Here is a 27,554-nt window from a genome sequence, read left to right as displayed (position 1 = left end):
TAAATTCTCTGTGAAAGTTACGCTAGGTTGGGTGCAGTGGCTCATGCCTGTAATCTCAGCACTTTGGGAGGCCAAGGCGGGTAGATCACCTCAAGGTCAGGAGTCCAAGACCAGCCTGGCCAACATGGTGAAGCCCTGTCTCTACTAAATATACAAAAGTTAGCCGGGCATGGTGGTGCATGCCTGTAATCTCAGCTACTAGGAAGGCTGAGGCAGAATCGCTTGAACCTTGGGAGGCAGAGGTTGCAGTGAGCCGAGATTGTGCCACTGCACTGCAGCCTGGGTGACAGAGTGAGACTCCAGCTCAAAAAAAAAAAAAAAAGCATTGTAGTGCAGTCTGTCACTGACTTGCTATGTGACTTCAACCAACTCATTTTACCTTTTTTTTTTTTTTTTTTTTTTTGAGACTGGGTTTATTTCTGTCACCCAGGCTGGAGTACCTGACCTCCCAGGCTCAAACAATCCTCCTACCTCAGCCTCCCGAATACTCTGTAGACCTAATTTATTTATTTTTTGTAGAGATGAGGTCTTTGTTGCCCAGGCTGGTCTCAAACTCTTGGCCTCAAGCAATCCTCCCACCTCGGCCTCTCAAAGTGCTGGGATTACAGGTGTGAGCCATCATGCCCAGCCACACCTATTTTCTTTAACTGTAAAATGAAGGTTCTGAAACTAAAATCACTAAGGATTCTTCCCAGCCACGGAGTCTTTATATTAATATAAGAATATAATGCTGGCCGGGCGCGGTGGCTCACACCTGTAATCCCAGCACTTTGGGAGGCCGAGACGGGCGGATCACGAGGTCAGGAGATCGAGACCATCCTGGCTAACACGGTGAAACCCCGTCTCTACTAAAAAATACAAAAAACTAGCCGGGCGAAGTGGCGGGCACCTGTGGTCCCAGCTACTCGGGAGGCTGAGGCAGGAGAATGGCGGGAACCCGGGAGGCGGAGCTTGCAGTGAGCTGAGACCCGGCCACCGCACTCCAGCCTGGGCGACAGAGCCAGACTCAGTCTCAAAAAAAAACAAAAAAAAAAAAAAAAAAAAAAAAAAAAAGAATATAATGCTTCAGTTTTTAGGATCCCCCCTCACTAAGTGCACTTAAACAATATCTGTTATGCCAGTTAATTATCTCAATCTTTGTGTGAATGTCAACTCTTTTCTCCAGAAAGTCTTCTGGGACTGTCTAATGGGTGTCCAGTCTGGATTAGGTGTGGTCTCTCTCTACAGGTACTGAGGACTAGTCTGTAATATACTGTTATGCAATATTTATGTTTATTTAATAATTATTCCTTCTCCAGTAAATTTAAGTTCCCCGAAGTATTTATAAGTTACATAAGTTACAACACTTAAATAGTACTTAGCATAGGTATTTAAGGAAATTAATGTTCAAGGCTATCGCTGAGTGGGGGAAAAAAAACAAAAAAGGAAATGGATGATGTTCCAGTATTAAAAACGTCTGCAGGCGGGGCGTGGTGGCTCACACCTGTAATTTCAGCACTTTAGGAGACTGAAGCAAGAGGATAGTTTGAGGACAAGAGTTCAAGACCAGCCTGAGCAACATAGGGAGACCCCCATCTCTACAAAAAATTAAAAAATTAGCCGAGTGTGGTGGCATGCATCATGATCATGCCATTGCACTCCAGCCTGAGTGACAGAGTAAGACCCTGTCTCAAAAAATAAAATAAAAATAAAAACTTCTCCAGTAAAAGTAGCCTTTTTCAGAAAGCAGTCATTACAAGTGGATCACTAAGGAATTTGAAGTTTGCATTAATATTAACTTTTAAAGCCAAATGTCTAGAATAAAAGTAGACGAGACACACTTTACATAAAATTTATAACATTTATTTAGGCAAAAAAAAAAAAAAAAAATCCCAAAACGAAAATCTGTACACATAACATTAATAATTAAGTGATGTCCTGATTTAAAATATAGCATGATTCATTGTACAGAATACTCCCATTCATCTGGCCATAGTGAAAACAGTGCCTTCAGTCCAGATAATTGAGAGTCTTTGAAATATACACACTTTCCAATGAATTTTTTATATCCTTAGAAAGGAGTTAAACTGTTCTATCAGAATTCAAACAAAAGATAACTTTTCTCACACTCATAAGTCAGAGAGAATTTGACAGTGGGAATTCTACAGAAGTTAGGAATTTCTTAATTTTTATTGTTGCAGATAATCTGAGAGTATAAAGTTTTTAAGGAAAAACAATGCTCTTAAGATCCTGCTTTATTAAAGTGTCTCAGCTTTCATTAGCTAAGTAGCTTCTTCCTTCTAGGCTGCTTAAAATAAGCTTAAAAGGACCCAATTTGAACAGTTTTTCCCAAAATAAGTCCACAATTAAGCACATAATATTAATCAAGTAGATTTATGATTTCCCACAAAATAATTTTGACAAATTTGGATTCTGGAAATATTATTAATAGCCATTCTGTCTAGCTGTAAAGTTACGCTGTGCTATCCAAAAGAGCTTTAGAGTCATGAAAAGCAGCGCTGATCTTTGCAAAATGTACCCCAAAAAACGGGGAGAGAAAAACAGGAAGAAAAGTCTCTTTCTTAGGCTACCAGTCAGTTAACAAAGTATCTTAGGTTAAGATTTGGAAACCAAAGAATGCATAATTAGGAGTGTACCATGTCATGCAAAGTCTATGAAATACTAAATAAGGTAAAACAATTACTCATTTAAAGCACAATGAGCAAATTTTCTTATCACACGGCTATTCTCATCACCGGACAAAGGTTGGTTTTGCATTATTCCAAAATAAAACAGTTCGTGAGTGAATACTGCAAATTAAAAACTGCCAATACACAGCAAATGATAAGGACTAAACATCCATTATCCACAAACTCATCTGAAACTGCTACCATGGATTTGAAAGGGAAACCAAAAGTTTGCAAACCTCTCTGGGAGCTGTGTCAAAGTTAGTATTCTGAAGCCCTAGCAATACAAAGTCCCCAAATAAGTAAAATACAGATAAAAGTGGAAGAGCCTACATCAGCTCAAAGTAACATACTTCCTTTAACTTATGCCTTCAGTTTAATAATACTGTTTATACCACTATAAACGTTGTATAATAACCAAATAATGTAAACATACCATTAGAGGGCAGGAGAGGGATGGGTTTCACCATATACGAAGAGTATAAGTTTGTTTTCCCTGCTACCTCTTTTCAACCCTGGGTGCTGCTGTACATTGTTCTTTGGGAGTAATGCATTTAAAAACACTAAGCTAAATCTCCGGTAAATTAACCTAATTTAGCACATAAAATATGTTTTCATTAAAATGTGCTCAAAAGGATAGGAAGATGGCCCGATGTTATGTTGATGGATGGCATAATTAAAAACACAGCTAAGACCAGGCGCCATGGCTCATGCCTGTAATCCCAGCACTTTGGGAAGCTGAGGTGGGAAAATCACTTGAGGCCAGGAGTTCAAGACCAGCCTGGGCAACACAGTGAGACACCATCTCTCTATTTATTTTTTTAACACAGCCAAATAAGATGACTGGGGAGAAAACAGGTTAACACAAAAGGTCCCACCTGTAAGGGCAACTTCTTAAAGCTAGATATATAGAACTGATGGTTTTAAACATAAAACCTGACTATGTGGAAGTTTGCAAATGAAACATCATGAAAGCAAATTCCCATGCAGCTTTATTCACCTCCACCATTTGTAATCTACTTAAGGTGACTAGTGCCACTATAAGGCATTACTATCCTGGGGTGACAAGAGGCAATATTTATAGTCAATTTCTGACACTGGGGGTCTGATATGATTTTTTAAAATCCTAAACTAACTAAGATCAGTAGCCACGGAGTCATTGGCTTGAGGGTAAACTAATCCCTTATACCACTTGATTTATTTTATTAATTAGTTAATAATGCAGTTAATTTTCAACTGCAAAAAGAAAAAATTATTTTGTGGAGTAGAAAGACCACAGCAATAATTACTTGATGCAAAAAATAAAATGCCTTAATTGTATTTGCTCAAATCTATTGTTTTACTCAATGATACCAATATGTATTATTATAATCTATTTTTTAAAAATTTTCCTCATTATGCCCTAGAACATCACTATACTCTAAAAAGTCAAATTCCATTTCCTTTAGTAGATTTCCTTACTGTTGCTTGTGGACTGATGTAGTGATATTTTACATTGGAGCCCACCAATGATTTGAACAATGAGTGGTTCAACCCTAGTCTAAATTGTGCTTGAAATAGCACCTCTAAGCCACTGAGAGATAACACTCAAAGGCACCAATAACAGTTACATTCTGGTCTACAGGAGCAAAAGGGAGGCCTTGTAGATTCTAACTATAGATACTGGCCACTTATGCCTCATAATTCCAATATATACATCCACTGTATTTTAGCCAGATTCAGGACCTTACAGACAATTCTGTGCCTTAATTCTATACACAATTTTAGGAACCATCCCAACTGCGAAGGCACTCAAATTTTTATATATTTGGGATGTAAGAAATTATTTTGCTTTTAAGACTCAGAAATATCTGGCCACTACTGATGTTTACAAAGTAGGAAATTTAGCCTGTAGTTCCAGCTACTCCAGAGGCTGAGGAGGTAGGATCACATAAGCCCAAGAGGCTGCGGTGAGCTAAGATCGTGCCACTGCACTCCAGCCTAGGCGACAGAGTGAGACTCTGTCTCTACGAAAAGGAAAAAAGTAGGAAAGGCTCCTAAAATCTTAGTCTCTTAAAATCTTAGCTCACTGCAACCTCCACCTCCTGGGTTCAAGTGATTCTCGTGCCTCAGCCTCCTGAGTAGCTGGGACTATAGGCGCACAAAGCCACCATGCCCAGCTAATTTTTGTGTTTTTAACAGAGACAGGGTTTCACCACGTTGGCCAGGCTGGTCTCGAACTCCTGATCTCAAGTGATCCACCCGCCTTGGCCTCCCAAAATGCTGGGATTACAGGCAAGAGCCACTACGCCCACCCTTGCTTTTAAATATTTTGGATGCTTCATCTATTAAGAAGTTATTCTGAGTAAAGAAGAGATTTACTGTTTTCTGTACACTTTTAGCCATTTCTGAAAAAAAGTTTGTAGAGACAAAAACCTAGCATTAGCCTGTAAAGAAATATGCACTTTTGTCTTTAACAGCATAGAACAGAAACTTGAAGCCAAACTTCTTAAACAGGCTTTCCCTTAACTACACTAGATAAAAGACCTGGAAATGGTCAACATATCTAGCAATTTCTAAGCTACCACAGGCCATCTCATTTTCTTAACTTTGTCTTAGACATTAACATTCAGAAAAGGAAAAAAAAACCTTTTAAAAGAATTCTGTATTTCGTCTGAAATAAACTTAGTCTGTGAAAATTTATCTTATACCTATAAAAATTCCTTAAGCCAATTAAGTCAGCATTAACCCAGTATTTAATATGGTTTTCAGTGACTCTAAATATCTACTTTCTTTTTTGAGTCAGAGTCTCGCTCTGTTGCCCAGGCGCCACTACACCCAGCTAATTTAAAAAAAAAAAAAAAAATTTTTTTTTTTAGGTAGAGATCAAGTCTCACTATGTTGCCCAGGCTGGTCTTGAACTTCTGGGCTCAAGCAATCCTGCTTCAGCCTCCCAAAGTGCTAGGATTACAAGCATGAGCCACTGCATTTGGACCTAAATACCTACTTTCTTCTAACTCAATTTTCATTCACATGAAGAAACTCAAAAGAAATTCAAGTCTGATTATTGTGATAATGGTATAAAATGTTTGTCAAAAAATGTCATCAGTGAACTAACAAACTAGCTCCTTTCTAAATTAAAACGCTTCTGAATAATCATTATAATTTAAATATTCCATTTTAAATACCTATTGAAAACACTGGCCATCTATGAAAAAAAATGTGGTTATCTGCGATTGTAGTAGATTGACCTTATTCACAAAATAAAATTTTAAATGAAAATTAAGTTTCTTGGTGACTTGCTATCTCCCAAGTGCTATTACTGATATAAGTGATTCTTTACTATACTGTATCAGATACCTGAAGGAAAGGTAATTGTCTAAAAAATAATCCATCAAAAATATGTGCTGTTATGCACTGTGAGTAGAGTCATTACATTTAACCACTTAAAGAGTTTAATTCTTTTCTTTCATTTTTGGCAGACGGGGACACTTTCTCCAACATGAACACATTAAGAAGATAGACATATTTTGAACAAGAGATTTTAACTTTTCATGGCAAAATTTACTGGTGTCAATTGTATTTTAACTGAGAGGTTAACACCATGTTGTTGTCTCTATTCCACTGAACAAAAATGATTTTGAAATAGAGGAAAATAGCAGCCAGTTTTGACTGGCGATAATTTTTTAAAATCACATTTTCACAACAATACGACATAGGGAGATGTAGACAGTCTTTAACACAGAGTGCTGTAATATTTTATACTGTGGTGCTTGGGGAAATATTCCTAGAGAATAACCAGCAGTCTGTGCAGGAAGCAGCAGTCCACGCTTCTAGGTATAAATACGGAGAACAAGCTTCTGCTCACCGCCTCAAGAGAGGTAGACTCCTGAAGGGTAGCCTGTCTCATTTTAAAATCTACACCATGAAAGCAATTCCCAGTTCCTACACTCTGTTCTCCTTTCATAGTTTTTCTTTCTCATACATCTTTCCGCCAGCCATCCAGGCTCCTGCCAGTGATTAGCTTCCACAAGATGATCCACATTTCCCTTCTTTCACACTAAGAAGGACATCTTATAAAAGATACACAGATAGAGAAGAAAGCCATTTTATACAGAAGCAGTATAAAATTTACAACTGAAGCAGTGTCAGAAATCAGGTCAACAGCTTATGTGAAGCTGCAAATTGACTGGAAGGGACTCGAAAAGTCTGGCCTAAGGGTTCGTGCAAACTTTACCATAAAACTGTAGAATCTCAAGCACAAGTAAGTTCAAACACTGAAAGATGTGGAAAATTTCCTAAAAGGCAATGATAAAGGAAGAGACCCTTCTTGACTCATAAGTTAAAAATCACAAGACAAATTAGGGACTGTTCACATGGGCAGTACTATACATTACCAATCCCAAACTGATTTTATGACTCCGGTCACAGAAACCCCCAAAACATCACGGAGGGTAAGATATTCCAAATGGACCAATCACAAAAAGGATTCCTGTAATTCAATTATCCAATACTTATGGCTATCAATTTAGTCTGGCTTGGGGCTGTTTTTTACAGGGAGGTGGCCTCCCATGGCGCACAATGTGTTTTTCTAAGCTATCCAGAATGGCCACAGCAATCTGTTGGACATGGGGATCAGTATGTTCATGATCTTTGATGTTGTACAAATGCTGCAGTCCTCCTTCTTCAATCAGCATGCTGCAATACCTTGAAGCTGGAAAAAAAAAAAAAAAACACCACAAAACAGGAGAAATAGCTTTTCTTAAAACACTTAAAATTATTCCACAAAAAAATGACTTCTAGGAGCCATTTTTTTTAGGTGTTTTGTTATTGATCACTAACATGTTACAGCTTGATAAAAACCTCTATACTGAGTTATGTCTACAGTGCAAGGCCTACACATTCAATCAATAAATACCTAGCTTGCTTTTTCTAACCTCAAGACATACACAATCTGTATTAAAAAAAATAAAAACAATCTTTTTTTTTTTTTTTTTGAGACGGAGTCTCACTCTGTCGCCCAGGCTGGAGTGCAGTGGCCGGATCTCAGCTCACTGCAAGCTCCGCCTCCCGGGTTCATGCCATTCTCCTGCCTCAGCCTCCAGAGTAGCTGGGACTACAGGCGCCCGCCACCTCGCCCGGCTAGTTTTTTGTATTTTTTAGTAGAGACGGGGTTTCACCGGGTTAGCCAGGATGGTCTCGATCTCCTGACCTTGTGATCCGCCCGTCTCGGCCTCCCAAAGTGCTGGGATTACAGGCTTGAGCCACCGCGCCCGGCCAAACAATCTTAACTACCTTATCTTTGACCCAAAATCACAGGTAAGTGTTGTTATATTTTTATGCATTTCCTATGCCTTTTTTTTTTTTTTTTTTTTTTTTGCTTTTTTTTTCAGACAGAGTCTTGCCCTGTTGCCCAGGCCCGAGTACAGTGGCGCAATCTCGACTCACTGCAGCCTCCACCTCTGGGGTTCAAGCAATTCTTGTGCCTCAGCCTCCCGAGTAGCTGGAAATACAGGCACACGCCACCACCCCTGGCTAATTTTTTTATTCTTAGTAGAGATGGGGTTTTACCATGTTGTGTAAACTGGTCTCAAACTCCTGCCCTCAAGCAATCCTCCCGCCTCAGCCTCCCAAAGTAATAGAATTACAAGGCATGACCCACAGTGCCAGGCTGCATTTCCTATGCTTTTTAAAAACCTAATGGCAGTCATACTGCACATACAATTTTTTAATTTTTGAAATATTTTCTTTGCCTTTTTTATTTTTTTTAAGACAGTCTCATTCTGTCACCCAGGCTGGGGTGATCATGGCTCATGCCCAGCGGTGTGATCATGGCTCACTGCAGCTTGCTGTGTTGCCCAGGCTGGAGTCCAATGGCACAATTTTGGCTCACTGCAACCTTTGCCTCCCGGGTTCAAGCAATTCTCTTTCCTCAGCCTCCTGGGTAGCTGGGACTGTGGGCACCAGCCACCACACTTGGCTAAATTTTTGTATTTTTGGTAGAGGCGGGGTTTTACGAGGCTGGCCAGGCCGGTCTCAAACTTCTGACCTTAAGTGATCTGCCTGCCTCAGCCTCCCAAAGTGCTGGGGTTACAGGTGTGAGCCACCACACCCAGCCAGGTTAAAACATTTTAATACAAATAGAAGTGAATTCCATTTAAATATAAACAAAATAAGCCCACAAGGTAGGAACCTAAAATATCTTGAGTTGGAGACCAAATATTCTAACATTCCCCAAATTACAGTGCATTTTAGAAGAAATTATTTAGGGCTGTCATTCCATAGAGTAAAATCAAAATAACCCTAATACCTAAAAGTATTGACAAAAATAAATACTTGTATGAAAATGAACTATTATTATTATTATTTTTTTTTTTTTCAGACAGAGTCTCGCTCTGTCGCCCAGGCTGGAGTGCAGTGGTGCGATCTCGGCTCACTGTAACCTCCACCTCCTGGTTCAAGTGATTCTCCTGCCTCAGCCTCCCAAGTAGCTGAGAGTACAGACGTGTGCCACAACACCCAGCTAATTTTTTGTATATTTAGTAGAGATGGGATTTCACCGTGTTAGCCAGGATGGTCTTGATCTCCTGACCTTGTGATCCACCCGCCTTGGCCTCCCAAAGTGCTGGGATTACAGGCTTGAGCCACCACGCCCAGCCGAAAATGCACTATTATTTATTAATTATGTTTTATTTTCTCCTACTGAACTGTGAAAGGTCCATTCCTTGAGTCATCAGGAAAGGAACCTATAGATTAGAGACTGGGAATATTATCGGATCAACTGTTAAGAAACTCAGGAGTCCTCAGAACCTGTGGGTACAGTAAAAGGAAAAAGACTTTAGGGGAGAGACAGTTTAATGTAGCTAAAGAGGCAGTTTTCGATTCATGAGTGAACAACTCTGCTTCTGGGTAACTGAGGAGGAAGGGCCGGATAAGCCTCCAGGTGGAAGTTCAGGTGCGTACAAGGCAGCTTTCTCGGTCACATCCCATTCACCAAATTACTCTTCTCTATCTGACACAGAGCTTTTACTGCATTGATTTTTTGTGGTATGCTGTGAGTTTTCATCAAAGAATACAAGAGAAGGAGCCGGGTGCGGTGGTTCATGCCTGTAATTCCAGCACTTTGGGAGGCCAAGGCGGGCGAGTTTGAGACCAGCCTGGCCAACATAGCGAAACCCAGCCTCTACTAAAAATATAAAAATTAGCCAGGCATGGTGGCACGTGCCTGTAGTCCCAGCTACTCGGGAGGCTGAAGCAGGAGAATTGCTTGAATCTGGGAGGTGGAGGTTGTGGTGAGCTGAGATCGTGCCACTGTACTCCAGCCTGGGCAACAGAGCAAGACTCTGTCTCAAAAAAAAAAAAAACCCAAGAGAAAATCTTACAAAATGTTACTACTTCTGCTATAAGGATATCGGTAAAAACAACTCTCACATATCCTATATAAGACCCTTTATAGTTTGTCCCCTATTAATGTCCAATAGAAGAAATTTAATTCGTAGTTAACTGCTCATAAAAAGTTTACTCTCCCCTCCCTGTCTCCCCCAAGGATGTAGAACATTTTTTCTCTCTTATATGGAGAACCATGTCGCTTTTTACTTGCAGCAGAGCCACAAAAATCCCTATGCATGGCCTACAAGTCTACATTTGACTATTTTCCCTCTATCCTAGAATTTTTTTTTTTTTTCTTTTTGAGACAGAGTCTCACTCTGTCACCCAGGCTGGAGTGCATGGTGCCATCACAGCTCATTGCAGCCTTGACTTTCCGGGCTCAGATGATGCTCCCACCTCAGCCTCCCAAGCAGCTGGGACTACCAGGAGCACACCACAACGCCCGGCTAATTTCTTTTAAATCTTTTATAGAAACTAGGTTTCACCATGTTTCCCAGGCTGGTCTCAAACTCCTAGGCTCAAGTGATCCACTCACCTCAACTTCCCCAAATGCTGGGATTATAGGCATGAACCATTGTGCCCGGCCCCTGTAATTTTTGAAAAACTATTTTTCCTTACTTCTAATTAAAACTAAAAATAGGCCAGGCGCAGTGGCTTACACCTATAAGCCCAGCACTTTGGGAGGCCGAGGTCAGCAGATCACCTGAGGTCAGGGGTTCAAGATCAGGCCAGCCAAAATGGTGAAACCCTGTCTCTACTAAAAATACAAAAATTGGCCGGGCGCGGTGGCTCAAGCCTGTAATCCCAGCACTTTGGGAGGCCGAGACGGGCGGATCACGAGGTCAGGAGATCGAGACCATCCTGGCTAACACAGTGAAACCCCATCTCTACTAAAAACATACAAAAAAAAATTAGCCGGGCGAGGTGGCGGCGCCTGTGGTCCCAGCTACTTGGGAGGCTGAGGCAGGAGAATGGCGGGAACCCGGGAGGCGGAGCTTGCAGTGAGCTGAGATCTGGCCACTGCACTCCAGCCTGGGCGACAGAGGGAGACTCCGTCTCAAAAAAAAAAAAAAACCATCTCTACTAAAAAAAAAATACAAAAATTAGCCAGGTGTGGTGGTGCAGGCCTGTAGTCCCAGCTACTCTGGAGGTTGAGGCAGGAGAATCGCTTGAACCTGGGAGGTGGAAGGTGCAGTGAGCCGAGATTGTACCACTGCACTCCAGCCTGGGTGACAAAGTGAGTGAGACTCCATCTCAAAAAAAAAAAAATATATATATATATATATACACACACACACACACACACACACACACACTTTACTATTAAAGTGGTTCTGTGTATTTCTTGTGTCAAATCATTTGTGGAATGAGTTTATATTAATAACTAGGCCATGCTTGATGGCTGACGCCTATAATGCCAGCACTTTGGGAGGAAGAGGCAGGCGGATCGCTTGAGCCTAGGAGTTTGAGACCACCCTGGCCAACACGATGAAACTCCGTCTCTACACACACACAAAAAAAAGGCAGGTATGGTGACATGCACTTGTAGTCCTAGCTACAAGCTGAGGCGGGAGGATTATCTGAGCCCCGACGTCAAAGCTATGGTGAGGTGTTACTATGCCACTGCACTCCAGCTCCAGTTTGATAAGAGAGAGACCCTGTCTCTAAATAAATAAATAAGAGTTGCATCGCAGCTTTGAAAGAATAATATAGAACCTGATTCAAACACTTTGCTTCTTCAGAAACCATGGGTGCTGGGAGCGACATCTTGAACAACAGAATTTTGGGTGAATGAGAATCGGGTACTGGAATGTACCATAAACAGTGGAACTACTTAAGACCTTTTACTCAACAAATGGACTCACTGTAGTCTCCTATCTTTAAATTCCTTGAGGTGAGAACCGTGTCTCATTCACCACTGTCATTCAGTGCCTAGTTACACCATGCTCATTCTAAAAGAACATCTTAAGTTGGCCGGGCATGGTGGCTCACACCTGCAATCCCAGCACTTTGGGAGGCCGAGGCGGGCGGATCACCTGAGGTCAGGAGTTCGAGACCAGCCTGGCCAACATGGTGAAACTCCATTCCTACTAAAAAAAAAAAAAAAAAGGCCAGGCTGTGGCTCACGTGCTTATAATCCCAGCATGCTGGGAGTAGCTGGGGCATGGATCATGAGGTCAGGATCGAGACCATCCTGGCTAACACAGTGAAACCCGCCCCTACTAAAAATACAAAAATTAGCCGGCATGGTAGGGCGCCTGTAGTCCCAGCTACTTGGGAGGCTGAGGCAGGAGAATGGCATGAACTCCGGGATGGAGCTTTGCAGTGAACCGAGATTGGCGCCTACCTGCACTCCACTCCAGTCTACAGACAGAGCCAGACTACTAAAAAAAAAAAAAAAAAAAAAAAAATTAGCGGGACATGGTGGCAGGTGCCTGATATCTCAGCTACTCAGGAGGCTAAGGCAGGAGAATCGCTTGAACCCAGGAGGCAGAGGTTGTAGTGAGCCGAGATCGCACCATTGCACTCCAGCCTGGGAACAAGAGTGAGACTTTGTCTCCAAAAAAAAAAAAGAATACCTTAAGTTTATAACCTAAGATTTCCTTATACTTTAAGTTAGTGTTCTTAAAAATCACTTTAATACACAATTTAGAAATATCTTTCCTGGGAAATGAGAATTTCACTTAAAGAAGAAAAACACAGCTCTCTTTTTTTGGTACATACGATTCTTGCTGCAGACATGCTGCATGGCCCAAACTGCCCATAGCTGGACTCCTGGTGTTGTGAAACATCCAAGTAATGGGAAAAATGGATTAAAGGACCTAAGGGTTCAAAAGAAAAGAATCAAAGTTACATCCCATACTTAGCGTAATTCCCTAAAGCCATGATTCCTAAACTTTTCATTTTCAACATTTTATCCTATTATATTTAGACTAATATAAATGAGCTATAGAATATCTTTTCTTTGTCTTAACCATTTCAAAGAAGACTGCATTCAGACATGATTCAGTACAGAAGATGGAAGGTGATTAGAATATGGTACTAAAAGAGAAAAAATTTTTCCTAAAGCACCTTTTCAGTCTTAAAGATACACATTTGAAGATAAGTAGTCCTTGGTTTGGAAACTAAGAAATACAGAAATTAGGTGATAACTAACTAGTAGAACATTATGAAAAAGGTGTATAATTATCCCTTCTATTTTCTACTGGTCAGAATAAAAATAGGTAGAACGTGCTGGGCGCGGTGGCTCACGCCTGTAATCCCAGCACTTTGGGAGGCTGAGGCGGGCAGATCACGAAGGTAGGAGATCGAGACCATCCTGGCTAACACAGTGAAACCCTGTCTCTACTAAAATACAAAAAACTTAGCCAGGAGCGGCGGCAGGCGCCTGTAGTCCCAGCTACATGGAAGGCTGAGGCAGGAGAATGGCGTGAACCCGGGAGGCGAAGCTTGCAGGGAGCCGAAATCACACCACTGCATTCCGGCCTGGGCTACAGAGGGAGGCTCCGTCTCAGAAAAAACAAAAACAAAAACAAAGGTAGAACATAAGTTGGGAAAGTAAAAAAATGTTGGCAACATCAGCATTTAAGAACCAAACAAAAAAAATAAGTTGAATAAAAATTAAATACTTCAGGTAATTAGTAATTTAATTATCAAGTTATCCAATTACAAAGAGGCATCCAGTATGCACTTTCTTTATTTTTGTTATTTATTTTTATCATTTATTTATTTATTTAGTTACTTACTTGAGACAGGGTCTCGCTCTGTTGCACAGGCTGGAGTGCAGTACAGCGATCTCAGCTCATTGCAGCCTGAACCTACCAGGCTCAAGCGATCCTCCCACCTCAGCCTCCCAAGCAGCTTGGACTACAAGGACGTGCCAGCACAACTAGCTAATTTTTTATTTTTTGTAGAGACAGGGTCTCACTGTGTTGTCCAGGCTGGTCTCAAACACCTAAGCTCAAGTGATCTAACTGCCTTGGCCTTCCGAAGTGGTGGGACTACAGGTGCATGCCATCATGCCCAGGTCTTTTTATTTTTTAGTAGAGATGAGGTCTCATTATGATGCCTAGGCTAGTCTCCAACTCCTGAACTCAAGTGATACTACCACCTCAGTCTCTCAGAGTGTTGGGATTATAGGTGTGAGCCACCATGCCAGGCCCAGTATGCACTTTAATAAATTATTACAAACTGTTTCCCCAACCAAATCTGGTGTTATTCCTTTTTTTTTTTTTTTTTTAAAGAGTCTCATTCTGAGGCCGGGCGCGGTGGCTCAAGCCTGTAATCCCAGCACTTTGGGAGGCTGAGACGGGCGGATCACGAGGTCAGGAGATCGAGACCATCCTGGCTCGATCCTAACACGGTGAAACCCCGTCTCTACTTAAAATACAAAAAAAATTAGCCGGGCGAGGTGGCGGCGCCTGTAGTCCCAGCTACTCGGGAGGCTGAGGCAGGAGAATGGCACGAACCCGGGAGGCGGAGCTTGCAGTGAGCGGAGATCGCACCACTGTACTCCAGCCTGGGTGACAGAGCGAGACTCCGTCTCAAAAAAAAAAAAAAAAAAAAAAAAAAAAGAGTCTCATTCTGTCACCCAGGCTGCAGTGCAGGGGCACCATCTTGGCTTATAGCAACGTCCACCTCCCAAGTTCAAGCGATCCTCATGCCTCAGCCTCCCAAGTAGCTGGAATTACAGGTGTGCACCACCATGCTCCACTAACTTTGTTTTTTCATTAGAGACAGGGGTTTCAACATGTTGGCCACGCTGGTCTTGAACTCCTGGACTGAAGTGATCCACCCACCTCAGCCTCCCAAAGTGCTGGGATTACAGGTGTAAGCCACAACACCCAGCCAGAATCTGGTCGTCTTCTAATTCCTTCAATGTGTCATTTTATTTTAGACCTTCCTGCATTAATATGATGCTTTTTCTTCCTAAAAATCTCCTGCCTCTCCTTATCTTTCAACACTCAGGTCACAACTCACTTCCTCTGAAAGGTGTGTGTGTGTGTGTGTGTGTGTGTGTGTGTATTTACATTTGGAGTCTTGCTCTGTCACCCAGGCTGGAATGCAGTGATGCAGTCATAGCTCACTGCAGCCTCAAACTCCTGGGCTCAAGTGATCCTCCCACCTCAGTTTCCTGAGTACTGGGACTACAGGTACATGCTACCCCACTCGGCTTCACCTTTAATTTCATAACATTCTATGGACATCTAGCATAACGGTATTTTATCTGATCCACATTTGATCTCCCTCACAAGGATATAAAATTCTTGTGTGCAACCACCATGTCTTTGTTCATCTTTGAATTTCAAGAGCACAGAACAAATTCCTAGCACTTGTCTTCAATAAATGTGAAATGAAGGAAACATGAAGTATGATAGGTGGTAGAAAAAAGTCAAAATACTTTGCTTCTCTTAAAGCCAATACTTTTGGCTGGGTGTGGTGGCTCACGCCTGTAATCTCAGCACTTAGGGAGGCCCAGGCAGGCAGATCACTTGAGGTCAGGAGTTCAAGACCAGCCTGGCCAACATGGTGAAACCTCATCCCTACTAAAAATACAAAAATCAGCTGGGTGGGGCAGCGGGCGCCTGTAATCCCAGTTACCCAGGAGGCTGAGGCAGGGGAATTGCTTGAACATGGGAGGTGGAGGTTGCAGTGAGCCAAGATCATGCCACTGCACTCCAGCTGTGGTGATGGAGTGAAACTCTGTCTCAAAATAAATAAATAAATAACCAACCAATACTGAGGTGCCTGAGGGAAAACACATGCATCCAGTAGGAATGACTCTTAGGAATGATCTCTGGACTAGGTTACTGGTTTACTGTTAATTATGATACTAATTACCTGTATGCTACCATCTCGCACTCTGGAGTTGGCCATTTCAAAATAGCTGAATGCTGGAAGACAAAAGACACACAAGAAAGGATTACAATATTTATTTAGCACTGCATTATTTACTACATTATGCGGCTTTCATAGTTTAACCACTATGAATGTCTTTTGTTGGCACGAATGACCCTACCAAATCATCCAGCAGAGAATTCCTCTGGCTACGACTCAATGTCCAAGCTTGTTCACCTCTGGATATTAAATGGGCAATAATTCCAGCTGCAAAGTAACTGACTTCCACTTCCACACTGTGTAGAAGACTACTGATGTGGTCTATAAAATCTTTCCACATTAATTCAGAATGCAATTCTTGTACTTCAGCTATATTGTTCTGGAAAAAAAAAGAAGATATAAAAATTAATGTAATACGTAGAGTAAATGGTTAAGATAATGGTTTTTAGGCCCTGGACAACAGGCAATTCAGGAAGGTGAGAGAAAAGTATTTCCCTGAGAGAAAGTATTCAAATGAGGGCAGTTTACAGACTGCAATGAAGGTAAGAGGAAGCCAAAGAGAAAGTAGTAGTTTTGTTGAAACAGAGATCACAGTTCAGGGTGGTCAAGCAGCAAAACTCTGTAGAACGGAGTGCTGGAAAGGACAAAGCTCCACACTCAAAGACAGAGCACACATGACCTGCACCCCAAATCTCTGGCTGAGTAATGACAAGGATGAAACTCCAGGAGGCTAGAAAAGGAACTACCAGAAAGTAGTACATGAACAAATCCCAAAGTCACACAGGGATAGGAGTAGTTCACATTTCCACTAGCCAGACTCAAGAGACCTCATGATAAGCAAAGTATTTGATAGTAGTAGGGCTAAATTATATATGAGCCGTAAAGTCTGATAAGACGCCACTCTAACAAAACAAATAAACAGGACTGGGTGTGGTGGCTCATACCTGAGAGGTCAGGAGTTTAAGACCAGCCTGGCCAACATGGAGAAAGCCCGTCTCTACTAAATATACAAAAATTAGCCAGGTGTGGTGGTGCACACCTGTAATCCCAGCTACGTGGGAGGCTGAGGCATGAAAATCACTTAAACCCAGGAGGCAGAGGTTACAGTGAGCTGAGATCGCACCACTGCACCCCAGCCTGGGAGACAGAATGAGATGCCATCTCAAAACAAACAAACCAAAAATGGCTGGGCACAGTGGCTCACGCCTATAATCCCAGCACTTTGAGAGGCTGAGGCAGGCGGATCACCTGAGGTCAGGAGTTCGAGACCATCCTGGTCAACATGGAGAAACCCCGTCTCTACTAAAAAAACAGAAAAATTAGCTGGGCATGGTGTCGTGTGCCTGTAATTCCAGCTACTTGGGAAGCTGAGGCAGGAGAATTGCTTGAACCTGGGAGGCGGAGGTTGCAGCGAGTGGAAATCGTGTCACTGCACTCTAGTCTGGGCAACAGAGCGAGACTCCATCTCACAAAAAAAAATAATAAAATAAAATAACACATAAACAAGCTTTAAGAGGAGCAACTTGATCTGCAAGTAACTGCATGCAAGAACAAAGTATAAGACTCTTTAGAGAAAAATAATAAAACCTAGCAATCACCAATTTAAATTTCACAAGGACCAGCATCCAATAAAAAAATTACCAGGCATACAAAGGGGCAGAAAAATATGATTCATAACCAGGAGAAAAATCAATCCATAGAAATGGACTAAAAAATAACAGAGATAATAGAATTAGCGGACAAGGACTTAAAGCAGCTATTATAAATATTATAAATATAATTCCAGATGAAATGCAGACATAAACATGAAGGGAGAAAATGAAGATATAAGAAAGACCTAAATGTAACTTATAGAAATTAAAAAAAAGCTAAATATCTGAAAAGCAAAATATATTGGATGAGATTAACAGCAGATGAGATGCTTCCCGAAAAACAATCAGTGGACTAAACAACAGAGAAATAAAAAGCATCTATGGCAGGGCATGCTGGTTCACACCTGTAATCCCAGCACTTTGGGAGGTTGAGGTGGGAGGATCACTTCAGGCGAGGAGTTCAAAACCAACCTGGGCAACATAGGGAGACCCTGTCTCTAATCACACACACAAAAAGAAATAGAAACCATCCAAATCAAAGTACAGAAGAAAAAATCAAACTGGGGAAAAAAGCCAATAGAGGAGTTTTGGGACCTGTGGGATAATGTTAAGTCTAACATGCTTCTAACTGAAGTCATAGAAGAAGCAGAGAGTAGAGAGGGTATAAAAAAGGTATTTGAAGAAATAATGGCCAAAATTTTTGCAAAATGTGATAAAAATTATAAATCCAAAGATTCAACAGAAAAGAAGTGTCCACTTAGACTTCAATAGCCAACCAAAAATTTATCATTCAAAAAATCAAAGCAAAATAAAAAACTTTGTTAGGTAAACACCACCAGAGTGAAAAGTCATTGCCAGCACACCTATAGGACAATAAATGTAAAAAAAGAATAGAACGAGAAATGTGAGTAAATATGAAAGATAAATTTCTCTTTTTCTTTTTTTTTTTTTTGAGATGGAGTCTTGCTCTGTCGCTTAGGCTGGAGTGCAATGGCAGGATCTTGGCTCACTGCAACCTCCACCTCCTGGATTCAAGTGATTCTCCAGCCTCAGCCTCCGAGTAGCTGGGATTACAGGCAGCCACCACCATGACCGGCTAATTTTTATATTTTTAGTAGAGATGGGGTTTCGCCATGTTGGCCAGGCTGGTCTCGAACTCCTGACCTCAGGTGATCTGCCCACCTTGGCCTCCCAAAGTGTTGGGATTACAGGCGTGAGCCACCGTGCCCAGCCAATTTCTCATTTTTAAATTGAGGATTGATGAGCACTCCTGCTTCTGGCCATGGTGGAGTAAAAACAGTCAGATTTAAACATCTGCCTGAAACAACTGAAAAATCCAAATAAACATGAAAAAACAATCTCAAGATACTGGCCACAAGCAATAAAGGACACTGACTCTTAGTGTCCTTTACTAGATGGAAAACAAAATGAGCTACTGCCTTGAAAAAGTTTCCAGGTGGTAGCACAGGGATACAGACCTGAAAGAGAGCTCAGTAGACTGAACAGAGTAGGAGATGAGGTGAACAGTCCACAGAAACGAAGGTAACTCACAGGACAGAACACCAGGGAGAAGAGACCTTGCAAATAAAGCGAGTCCAGCGATCTGCAGAGTCCCACTCCATTCAGCAGAGTAATGATAACAAAATGAACACAAGGAAGACACCTGAGGGCAGGAAAAGAACCATCTAAAGAGTCAGAGAAAAGTGCGTAGTGCTCACAGAGGGCTGCTTGTTCTCATCACCCAGCATAGAAAAACCTTTCATTCACAAGGCACTGGGTAGAGTCCTCAGGAATGTCTTGTTGCAGTAGTAGAGAATAATTAGCCCTAGCCTGACCACTGCTCTGGAACCTCCTAATAAATCATAAAAAGCAAGACCCACAGTGATCAAAATGTTTAAAAGTAAGTTAACTGCATCCCAGAACAAAGTTCAAGAATATTCATAGAAAAACAAAAATATGGCCGGGCGCGGTGGCTCAAGCCTGTAATCCCAGCACTTTGGGAGGCCGAGACGGGCGGATCACAAGGTCAGGAGATCGAGACCATCCTGGCTAACACGGCGAAACCCCGTCTCTACTAAAAACACAAAAAATTAGCCGGGCGAGGTGGCGGCGCCTGTAGTCCCAGCTACTCGGGAGGCTGAGGCAGGAGAATAGCGGGAACCCGGGAGGCGGAGCTTGCAGTGAGCTGAGATCTGGCCACTGCACTCCAGCCTGGGCGACAGAGCGAGACTCCGCCTCAAAAAAAAAAAAAAAAAAAGAAAAAGAAAAACAAAAATATTCAGCAACCAAGAAGGTAAAATTCACAAAGTCTGGCATTCAATCAAAAACTACCAAGCAGGATGGGAGAAAATATTTGCAAGTCATATATCTGGTAAGGGATTAATATCCAGAATATATAGAGAACTCCTAAAATACAACAACAAAAAACAAACAAGCCAATTTAAAAATAGACAAAGGAATTGAATAGATATTTCTCCGAAGAAGATATACAAATGGCCTATAAACCCATAAAAATATACTCAACACCACTTATCATTAGAGAAATGCAAATAAAAACTATAAGATACTATCTCACACCCATTAGAATGGCTACTATTTAAAAAAAAACAGAAAATAACAAGCGGTGAGAGTGTGGAGAAATTGGAACCCTTGGACACTATTGGTGGGAATGCAAAACGGTACAGCTGCTGTGGAAAACAGTATGGTAGTTCTTCAAAATTTAAAAATAGAATTATCACATGATACAGTAATTCTATTTCTGGAACTATACCCCACAAAATTCAAAGTAGAGTCTTAAAGAGATATTTGTGACTGGGCACGGTGACTCATACTTGTAATCCCAGCACTTTGGGAGGCCGAGGCAGGCGAATCGCCTGAGGGGAGTTCGAGACCAGCCTGACCAACAGGGAGAAAACCCGTCTCTACTAAAAATACAAAATTAGCCAGGCATGGTGGCGCGTGCCTATAATCCCAGCTACTCAGGAAGGTTGAGGCAGAAGAATTGCTTGAACCCGGGAGGTGGAGGTTGTCGTGAGATATCTGTACACTCATCTTCATAGAAGCATTATTCACAATAGCAAAACCATGGAAGCAACCCGAGTATCCAACAAATGGATGGATAAGGAAAATGTGGTCTATATATACAATGAAAATTTTTTTTTCTTTTTTTGAGATGGAGTCTCGCTCTCACCCAGGCTGGAGCGCAGTGGCACAATCTCGGCTCACTGCAAGCTCTGCCTCCTGGGTTCACGCCATTCTCCTGCCTCAGCCTCCCGAGTAGCTGGGACCACAGGCGCCCGCCACCATGCCCGGCTAATTTTTTGTATTTTTAGTAGAGATGGGGTTTCACTGTGTTAGCCAGGATGGTCTCGATCTCCTGACCTCGTGATCCGCCCGTCTCGGCCTCCCAAAGTGCTGGGATTACAGGCGTGAGCCACCGCGCCCGGCCTATATATACAATGAAATTCTGACATACACTACAACATGGATGAACCATGAGGACAATACTGTAAGTGAAGTAAGCTAGTTACACGACAAATACTGTATGATTCCACTTACATGAAGTAGTTAAGGAGTTAAAATCATAGAGACAGAAAACAATGGTGGTTATGAGGGGCTGCAGAGAGTGGGGGAATGGAATAGTATTGTTTAATGGTTACAGACTTTCAGTTTTACAAGATGAAAACAGTTACAGAGGTAAGTGGTAGTGATGGTTCTACAACATTATGAACATATTTATTACCACTGAACAATACACTTAAAAATGGTTAAGACGGTAAATTTTACGTTGTTTACCACAATTTAAAAAATAATAATTTTTTTAAAAAGTAAATTAAAACCATGCCAAGTTTCATGAAAACACGACTTATAATGAGGAGAAGAATCACTCGAAATTGACCCTGAACTGACATAGATACTAAGTAAAACTAGCCAATTAGGATAAAGAGTTATTAAAATTTTATTTCATATATTCAAAAAGTAGGAACACAGAAGATACAAAAAACACCTAAATTGAACTTGTAGGGATGAAAATGACAATGTCTAAGATGAAAAATTATACTAGATGGCATTATAGCAGATTAGATATTGCAGATGAAAAAAATTATTGAACTGAAGGCATAGCAAGGGAAACTATCCAAACTAAAACACACAGAATCCAAAAGAACAAAAACATTAAAGAGCATCAGTAAGCTGTGGGACAATGTCAAGCAGCTTAATATGTGCAAATTAGAGTCTCCAAAGGACTCCAATGTGGGGAGAAGGGCTGCAAAATTTTTTTTAGGGAAATGGGCAGGTCACAGTAGCTTACTCCTATAAGCCCAGCACTTTGGGAGGGTAAGGTGGGAGAAGTGCTTGAGGCCAGGAGTTTGAGACCAGCCTGGAAAATACAGCAAGATCCCATCTGCACAAAAAAAATATTTTGAAGAAATAATGGCTAAAAACTTTCCAAACTTGATGAAAACTATAGACCTATATATCTGAGTAGCTCAATAAATCCCAAATATAGGAAACATGAAGTTAATTACATTAAGACACGTATAATCAAATATTCAAAATTGTTACTAATCTTAAATCATTTTTTTTCTTTTTTTGAGATGGAGTTTCACTCTTGTTGCCCAGGCTGGAGTGCAATGGCACAATCTCAGCTCACTGCAACCTCTGCCTCCTGGGTTCAAGGGATTCTCCTATCTCAGCCTCCTAAGTAGCTGGGATTACAGGCATGTGCCACCATGCCCAGCTAATTTCTGTTACTTTTAGTAGAGACGGGGTTTCGCCATATTGGCCAGGCTGGTCTCAAACTCCTGACCTTAGGTGATCCACCCACCTTGGCCTCCCAAAGTGCTGGGATTACATGCGTGAGCCACCACTTCCAGCCAACTAATCTTAAATCTTAAAAGTAGCCAGAGGAAAAGAACATGTACATATGTAAGTACAAAGATAATGATGACATCAGATTTTTTATTAGAAAGAAGCAAGTCAGAAAGAAGCTAATCAGTATCTTTAAAGTAATGTCAATCTAGAATTATATACCTGATAAAAGTATCTTTCAAAAACAAAGGTTAAGTAAAGATGTTTTCAGTCAGACAAAAGCTGAAGAATTCATCATCAGCAGATCCACACTGTAAGAAACGTTAAAGGATGTCTTTTAGGCTGAAGAAAAATGACACCAGGCTGGACGTGGTGGTGCACACCTATGATCCTAGCACTTTGGGAGGCCAAGGTGGGTGGATCACTTGAGTTCAGGAGTTCAAGATCAGCCTGGGCAATATGGCGAAATCCCATCTCTACAGAAATTTAAACATTAGCTGGGCATGGTGGTGTGTACCTGTAGTTCCAACTACTCAGGAAGTTGAGGTGGGGGAATTGCTTTAGCCCAGGAGGTCGAGGCTGCAGTGAGCTGAGATCATGCCACTACACTCCAGCCTGGGTGACAGAGTGACACCTTGTCTCAAAAAAAAAAAAATTTACTCTTAGCAATTCTGAAGTGTACAATACATTATTATTAATTTAGGGATTATAGGTGTGAGCCACTGCACCCAGCCAAGAATAAATTTTAAATGCTCTCACTACAAAAACAGTAAGTATGTAAGGTGATGAGTATGTTAATTAGCTTGATTTAATCATTCCACAATGATTAAACACATACATCAAAACATTACATTGGGCCAGGACGGTGCCTCACACCTGTAATCCCAGCACTTTGGGAGGCCGAGTCGGGCAGATCACTTGAGGTCAGAAGTTTGTGAATAGTCTGGCCAACATGGTGAAACCCAGTCTCTACAAAAAAAAAAAAATGCCAGGCATGGTGGCACACATCTGTAACCCCAGCTACTCAGGAGGCTGAGGCAGGAGAAACGCTTGAACCCAGGAGGCGGAGGTTGCAGTGAGCTGAGACTGCACCATTGCCCTGCAGCCTGGGCGACAGAGCGAGACTCCGTCTCAAAAAAAAAAAATGACAGCCGGGTGCGGGGGCTCACGCTTGTAATCCCAACACTTTAGGAGGCCGAGGTGGGAGGATCATGAGGTCAGGAGATTGAGGCCATCCTGGCTAATACAGTGAAACCCCGTCTCTACTAAAAATACAAAAAACTAGCCAGGCGTGGTGGTGGGCACCTGCAGTCCCAGCTACTTGGGAGGCTGAGGCAGGAGAATGGCGTGAACCCAGGAGGCGGAGCTTGCAGTAAGCTGAGATCGCACCACTGCACTCCAGCCTAGGCGACACAGTGAGACCCCGTCACAAGAAAAAAAAAAATTGTACTCCACATACACAATTATTATTTATTATTTAAAAAAAATAAAAAATCACAGGACATGTAAATGATCCAAATACCCCGAATAAAAAACAGCTATTTTCAAACTAGATAAAAAAGCAGTATGGGCCGGGCGCGGTGGCTCAAGCCTGTAATCCCAGCACTTTGGGAGGCCGAGACGGGCGGATCACAAGGTCAGGAGATCGAGACCATCCTGGCTAACACGGCGAAACCCCGTCTCTACTAAAAACACAAAAAATTAGCCGGGCGAGGTGGCGGCGCCTGTAGTCCCAGCTACTCGGGAGGCTGAGGCAGGAGAATGGCGGGAACCCGGGAGGCGGAGCTTGCAGTGAGCTGAGATCCGGCCACTGCACTCCAGCCTGGGCGACAGAGCGAGACTCCGTCTCAAAAAAAAAAAAAAAAAAAAAAAAAGCAGTATGCAAGGTATATGTTATCTACAAGAAATACATTTTAAATATAAAGACAAATATAGGGTAAAAGTAAAAGGATAAAACAAGAAATACCATGCTAACACTAGACAAAAGAAAGTACAGATGGCTGTATCAGTACCAAAGCAGACTTCAAAGTAGAGGATATTACCAGGGGTAAAGAAAGTCATTTGGTAATGTTAAAGGAGTCCATTAATCAGGAGGACATAATTCTAAATGTTTATACATCTAATAATAGAGTTTCAAAATACATGAAGAAAAAGCTGATAGAACTGTAAGGAGAAACATACATCTACAATTATAGTCAGAGATTTCAAAACTCCTTTGTCAATAATTGATAGAATGGGTAAAATTAGAAAATTAGTAAGGATGTGGTAGAGTTGTACAGTGTCAACTGTGACACTGTATAATCTAATTATTAATTAGTGTTAATTAATCAAGCTAATTAACAATCAGTGACCTGATTGTCATTTATAGAACACTATACCCAATAATAAGACCATACCCATTCCTCTCAAGTGTATATGGAATATCTACCAAAATAGACCATATCCTTGGCCATACACAAGTCTGAATAAATTCAGAAGGACTCTAACCAAACAAAGCATATTCTCTCACCATAAAGAATTAAATTAGAATAAATATCTCAAATTATTGAAACAATTTAATCACAAGGTAATAGAGAAAAATATGGAAGGAAACATATAAAGTTATATTAACATTAATAACTTTACGGAGATAAAAATGATGAAAGGTTGGAGACAGAGCCTTAAGGATGTTAAATACATTTTTGCACTGTTTCACTAGTTATAACAAACATGTATTCCTTTTGAAATTTAAAAATAGTATAGGTTTTTTTTGTTTTTTTTTGAGATGGAATCTTTTGTTGTTGTTGTTGTTGTTTCAGGTTTTTTTTTTTTGTTGTTTTTGTTTTTTTTTGTTTTTTTTTTGTTTTTTTTTTGAGACGGAGTCTTACTCTGTCGCCCAGGCTGGAGTGCAGTGGCCGGATCTCAGCTCACTGCAAGCTCCGCCTCCCGGGTTTACGCCATTCTCCTGCCTCAGCCTCCCGAGTAGCTGGGACTACAGGCGCCCACCACCTCGCCCAGCTAGTTTTTTGTATTTTTTAGTAGAGACGGGGTTTCACTGTGTTAGCCAGGATGGTCTCGATCTCCTGACCTCGTGATCCGCCCGTCTCGGCCTCCCAAAGTGCTGGGATTACAGGCTTGAGCCACCGCGCCCGGCGTTTCAGGTTTTTTTGAGACAGAGTCTTGCTTTGTTGCCCAGGCTTGGAGTGCAGTGGTGCAATCTCGGCTCACTGCAGCCTCTGCCTCCTAGGTTCAAGCAATTCTCCTGCTTCAGCTTTCTGAGTAGTTGGGACAGGCATGTGCCACCACGCCTGGCTAATTTTTGTATTTTCAGTGGAAACAGGATTTCACCATGTTGGTTAGGCTGGTCTTGAACTCCTGACCACCTGTGATCCACCCACCTCAGCCTCCCTAAGTGTGCGATTACAGGCGTGAGCTACTGCACCCGACCCACAAATACTTAAATTCCACCTTTCCATTTCCCACAAATACTTAAATTCCACCTTTCCATTTCAGGTGACCGGAGCCAACTTCTCTATCAAATAATCATATTAACCCTGAATAAAACAATCAAATGCTGTTATTTATTTAATAATTCCTCTATTGCTGGACATTTAGGTTGTTTTCCATTTTCTACCTTATATAATGAAGGCTACAACGAACAGATAGGTCCTCCTTAAATGGCAGTCCTCAGCTTTCCTAAAAATCCATCTCCTCACTGCTTGCATGTGGAAAACAAGCTCCAATTTACATTTTTTAACTCACTAATCTATGCCTTCCATAATCTAATTCCTTGAGAGCAGAGGTCTGCTTTTGTGTGCTCGCTTGGCAGCATACATACTAAAATTGGAACGGTACAGTGAACATTAGCATGGCCCCTGTGCAGGGATACATGTAAATTTGTGAAGTGCTCCATTTTTTTTTTTTTTTTTTTGAGACAGAGTTTCACTCTTGTTGCCCAGGCTGGAATGCAATGGCGCGATCTTGCCTCACAGCAACCTCCACCTTCTGGGTTCAAGTGATTCTCCTGCCTTAGCCTCTCGAACAGCTGGGATTACAGATATGCGCCTCTATACCCGGCTAATTTTGTATTTTTAGTAGCAACAAGATTTCTTCATTTGGTCACACTGGTCTCGAACTCCCAACCTCAGGTGATCCACCACCTCAGCCTCCCAAAGTGCTGGGATTACAGGCGTGAGCCACTGCACCTGACCAGTATTTTTTTAAAAAATAAAAAATAAAATAAAATAGCTTTTGCCACATAGGCACTTTGCCTGTTGCAGCAATTTAAGCTGACAAAACATTTGATCTTTTACCTTTGTCTCAAAATCCTAGAGGGCTTACTTTAATCTATATGCAACATATTAAGACATATGTGATTTGTAAGCAGGTTTTTTTTTTTTTTTTTTTTTTGAGACAGTCTTGCTCTGTTGCCCAGACTGGAGTGCAATGGTACAATCTCGGCACACAGCAACCTCCGCCTCCCAGGTTCAAGAGATTCTCGTGCCTCAGCCTCCTGAGTAGCTGGGATTATAGGTGTGCACCAGCATATCCAGCTAACTTTTATATTTTTAATAGACATGGGGTTTCAGTATGTTGGGCAGGCTGGTCTCAAACTCCTGACCTCAGGGGATCCACCTGCCTCACCCTCCCAAAGTGCTGGGATTACAGGCATGAGCCACCGTGCCTGGCCTTCGTAAGCAGTCTTTAAGTAGTAATCATTAACTATTAAACACAGAATCTAAGAACACTTGTAGGTTAATGACTTTTATTTTTAAGAGACCGGGTCTCACTCTACCACCCAAGCTGGTGTGCAGTGGGATAAGCACAGCTCACTGCAGCCCTCAAACTCCTAGGCTCAAGTGATCCTCCTGCTTGAGCTTCCCCACTAGCTGGGACTATAGGTGCATGTTACCATGTTCAGCTAATTTTCTTATTTTATTTTTTGTAGAGATCGGGTTGTGCTTCGTTGCCCAGGCTGGTCTCAAACTCCTAGGCTCAAGCAATTCTCTTACCTCATCCTTCCAAAGTGTTGGGATTAGAGGCATGAGTCACTGAGTCCAGCCTGATAACATTTTTTAATGAGATCTGTTTTTCTAATTATAAAAGTGAAACACGAGGCCAAGTGTGGTGGCTCATGCCTGTAATCCCAGCACTTTGGGAGGTCGAGGCAGGAAGACTGCTTCAGTCCAGGAATTTGAGACCAGCCTGGGCAACATGGCAAGACTGCAAATCTACAAAAATAAATAAATAAATAAGCTGGGCATCTGGAGGCTAAGGTGAGAAAACCGCTTGAGCCTGGCAG

At 41.7% G+C, this 27,554-nt stretch overlaps 1 protein-coding gene and 1 non-coding gene across 2 annotated transcripts in view; one reads left to right on the top strand and one right to left on the bottom strand.

The window, feature by feature from the left end:
- Nucleotides 1–1,826: 1,826 nt before the first annotated feature.
- ZYG11B (zyg-11 family member B, cell cycle regulator) overlaps nucleotides 1,827–27,554 on the bottom strand; it is a 104,432-nt gene continuing 78,704 nt past the window's right edge. Inside the window, exons 11-14 of the mRNA XM_003891896.5 lie at nucleotides 16,054–16,251; nucleotides 15,876–15,928; nucleotides 12,759–12,856; nucleotides 1,827–7,359 (exon numbers count right to left, since the gene is read on the bottom strand). Coding sequence (XP_003891945.3) covers nucleotides 7,169–7,359; nucleotides 12,759–12,856; nucleotides 15,876–15,928; nucleotides 16,054–16,251 — 540 coding nt within the window. The 3' untranslated portion in view covers nucleotides 1,827–7,168. The remainder of the gene's footprint in view (nucleotides 7,360–12,758; nucleotides 12,857–15,875; nucleotides 15,929–16,053; nucleotides 16,252–27,554) is intronic.
- LOC116272013 lies at nucleotides 26,067–26,171 on the top strand. Its single transcript, XR_004180742.1, has one exon. It is a non-coding gene; the product is annotated as a U6 spliceosomal RNA (small nuclear RNA).

The sequence above is a fragment of the Papio anubis genome, chromosome 1, assembly GCF_008728515.1.
Source record: "Papio anubis isolate 15944 chromosome 1, Panubis1.0, whole genome shotgun sequence".
In the NCBI taxonomy this organism is placed as follows: domain Eukaryota; kingdom Metazoa; phylum Chordata; class Mammalia; order Primates; family Cercopithecidae; genus Papio; species Papio anubis.
Note: the sequence above shows the minus strand (reverse complement) of the source record. Positions and strands in the feature narration are given on the sequence as shown.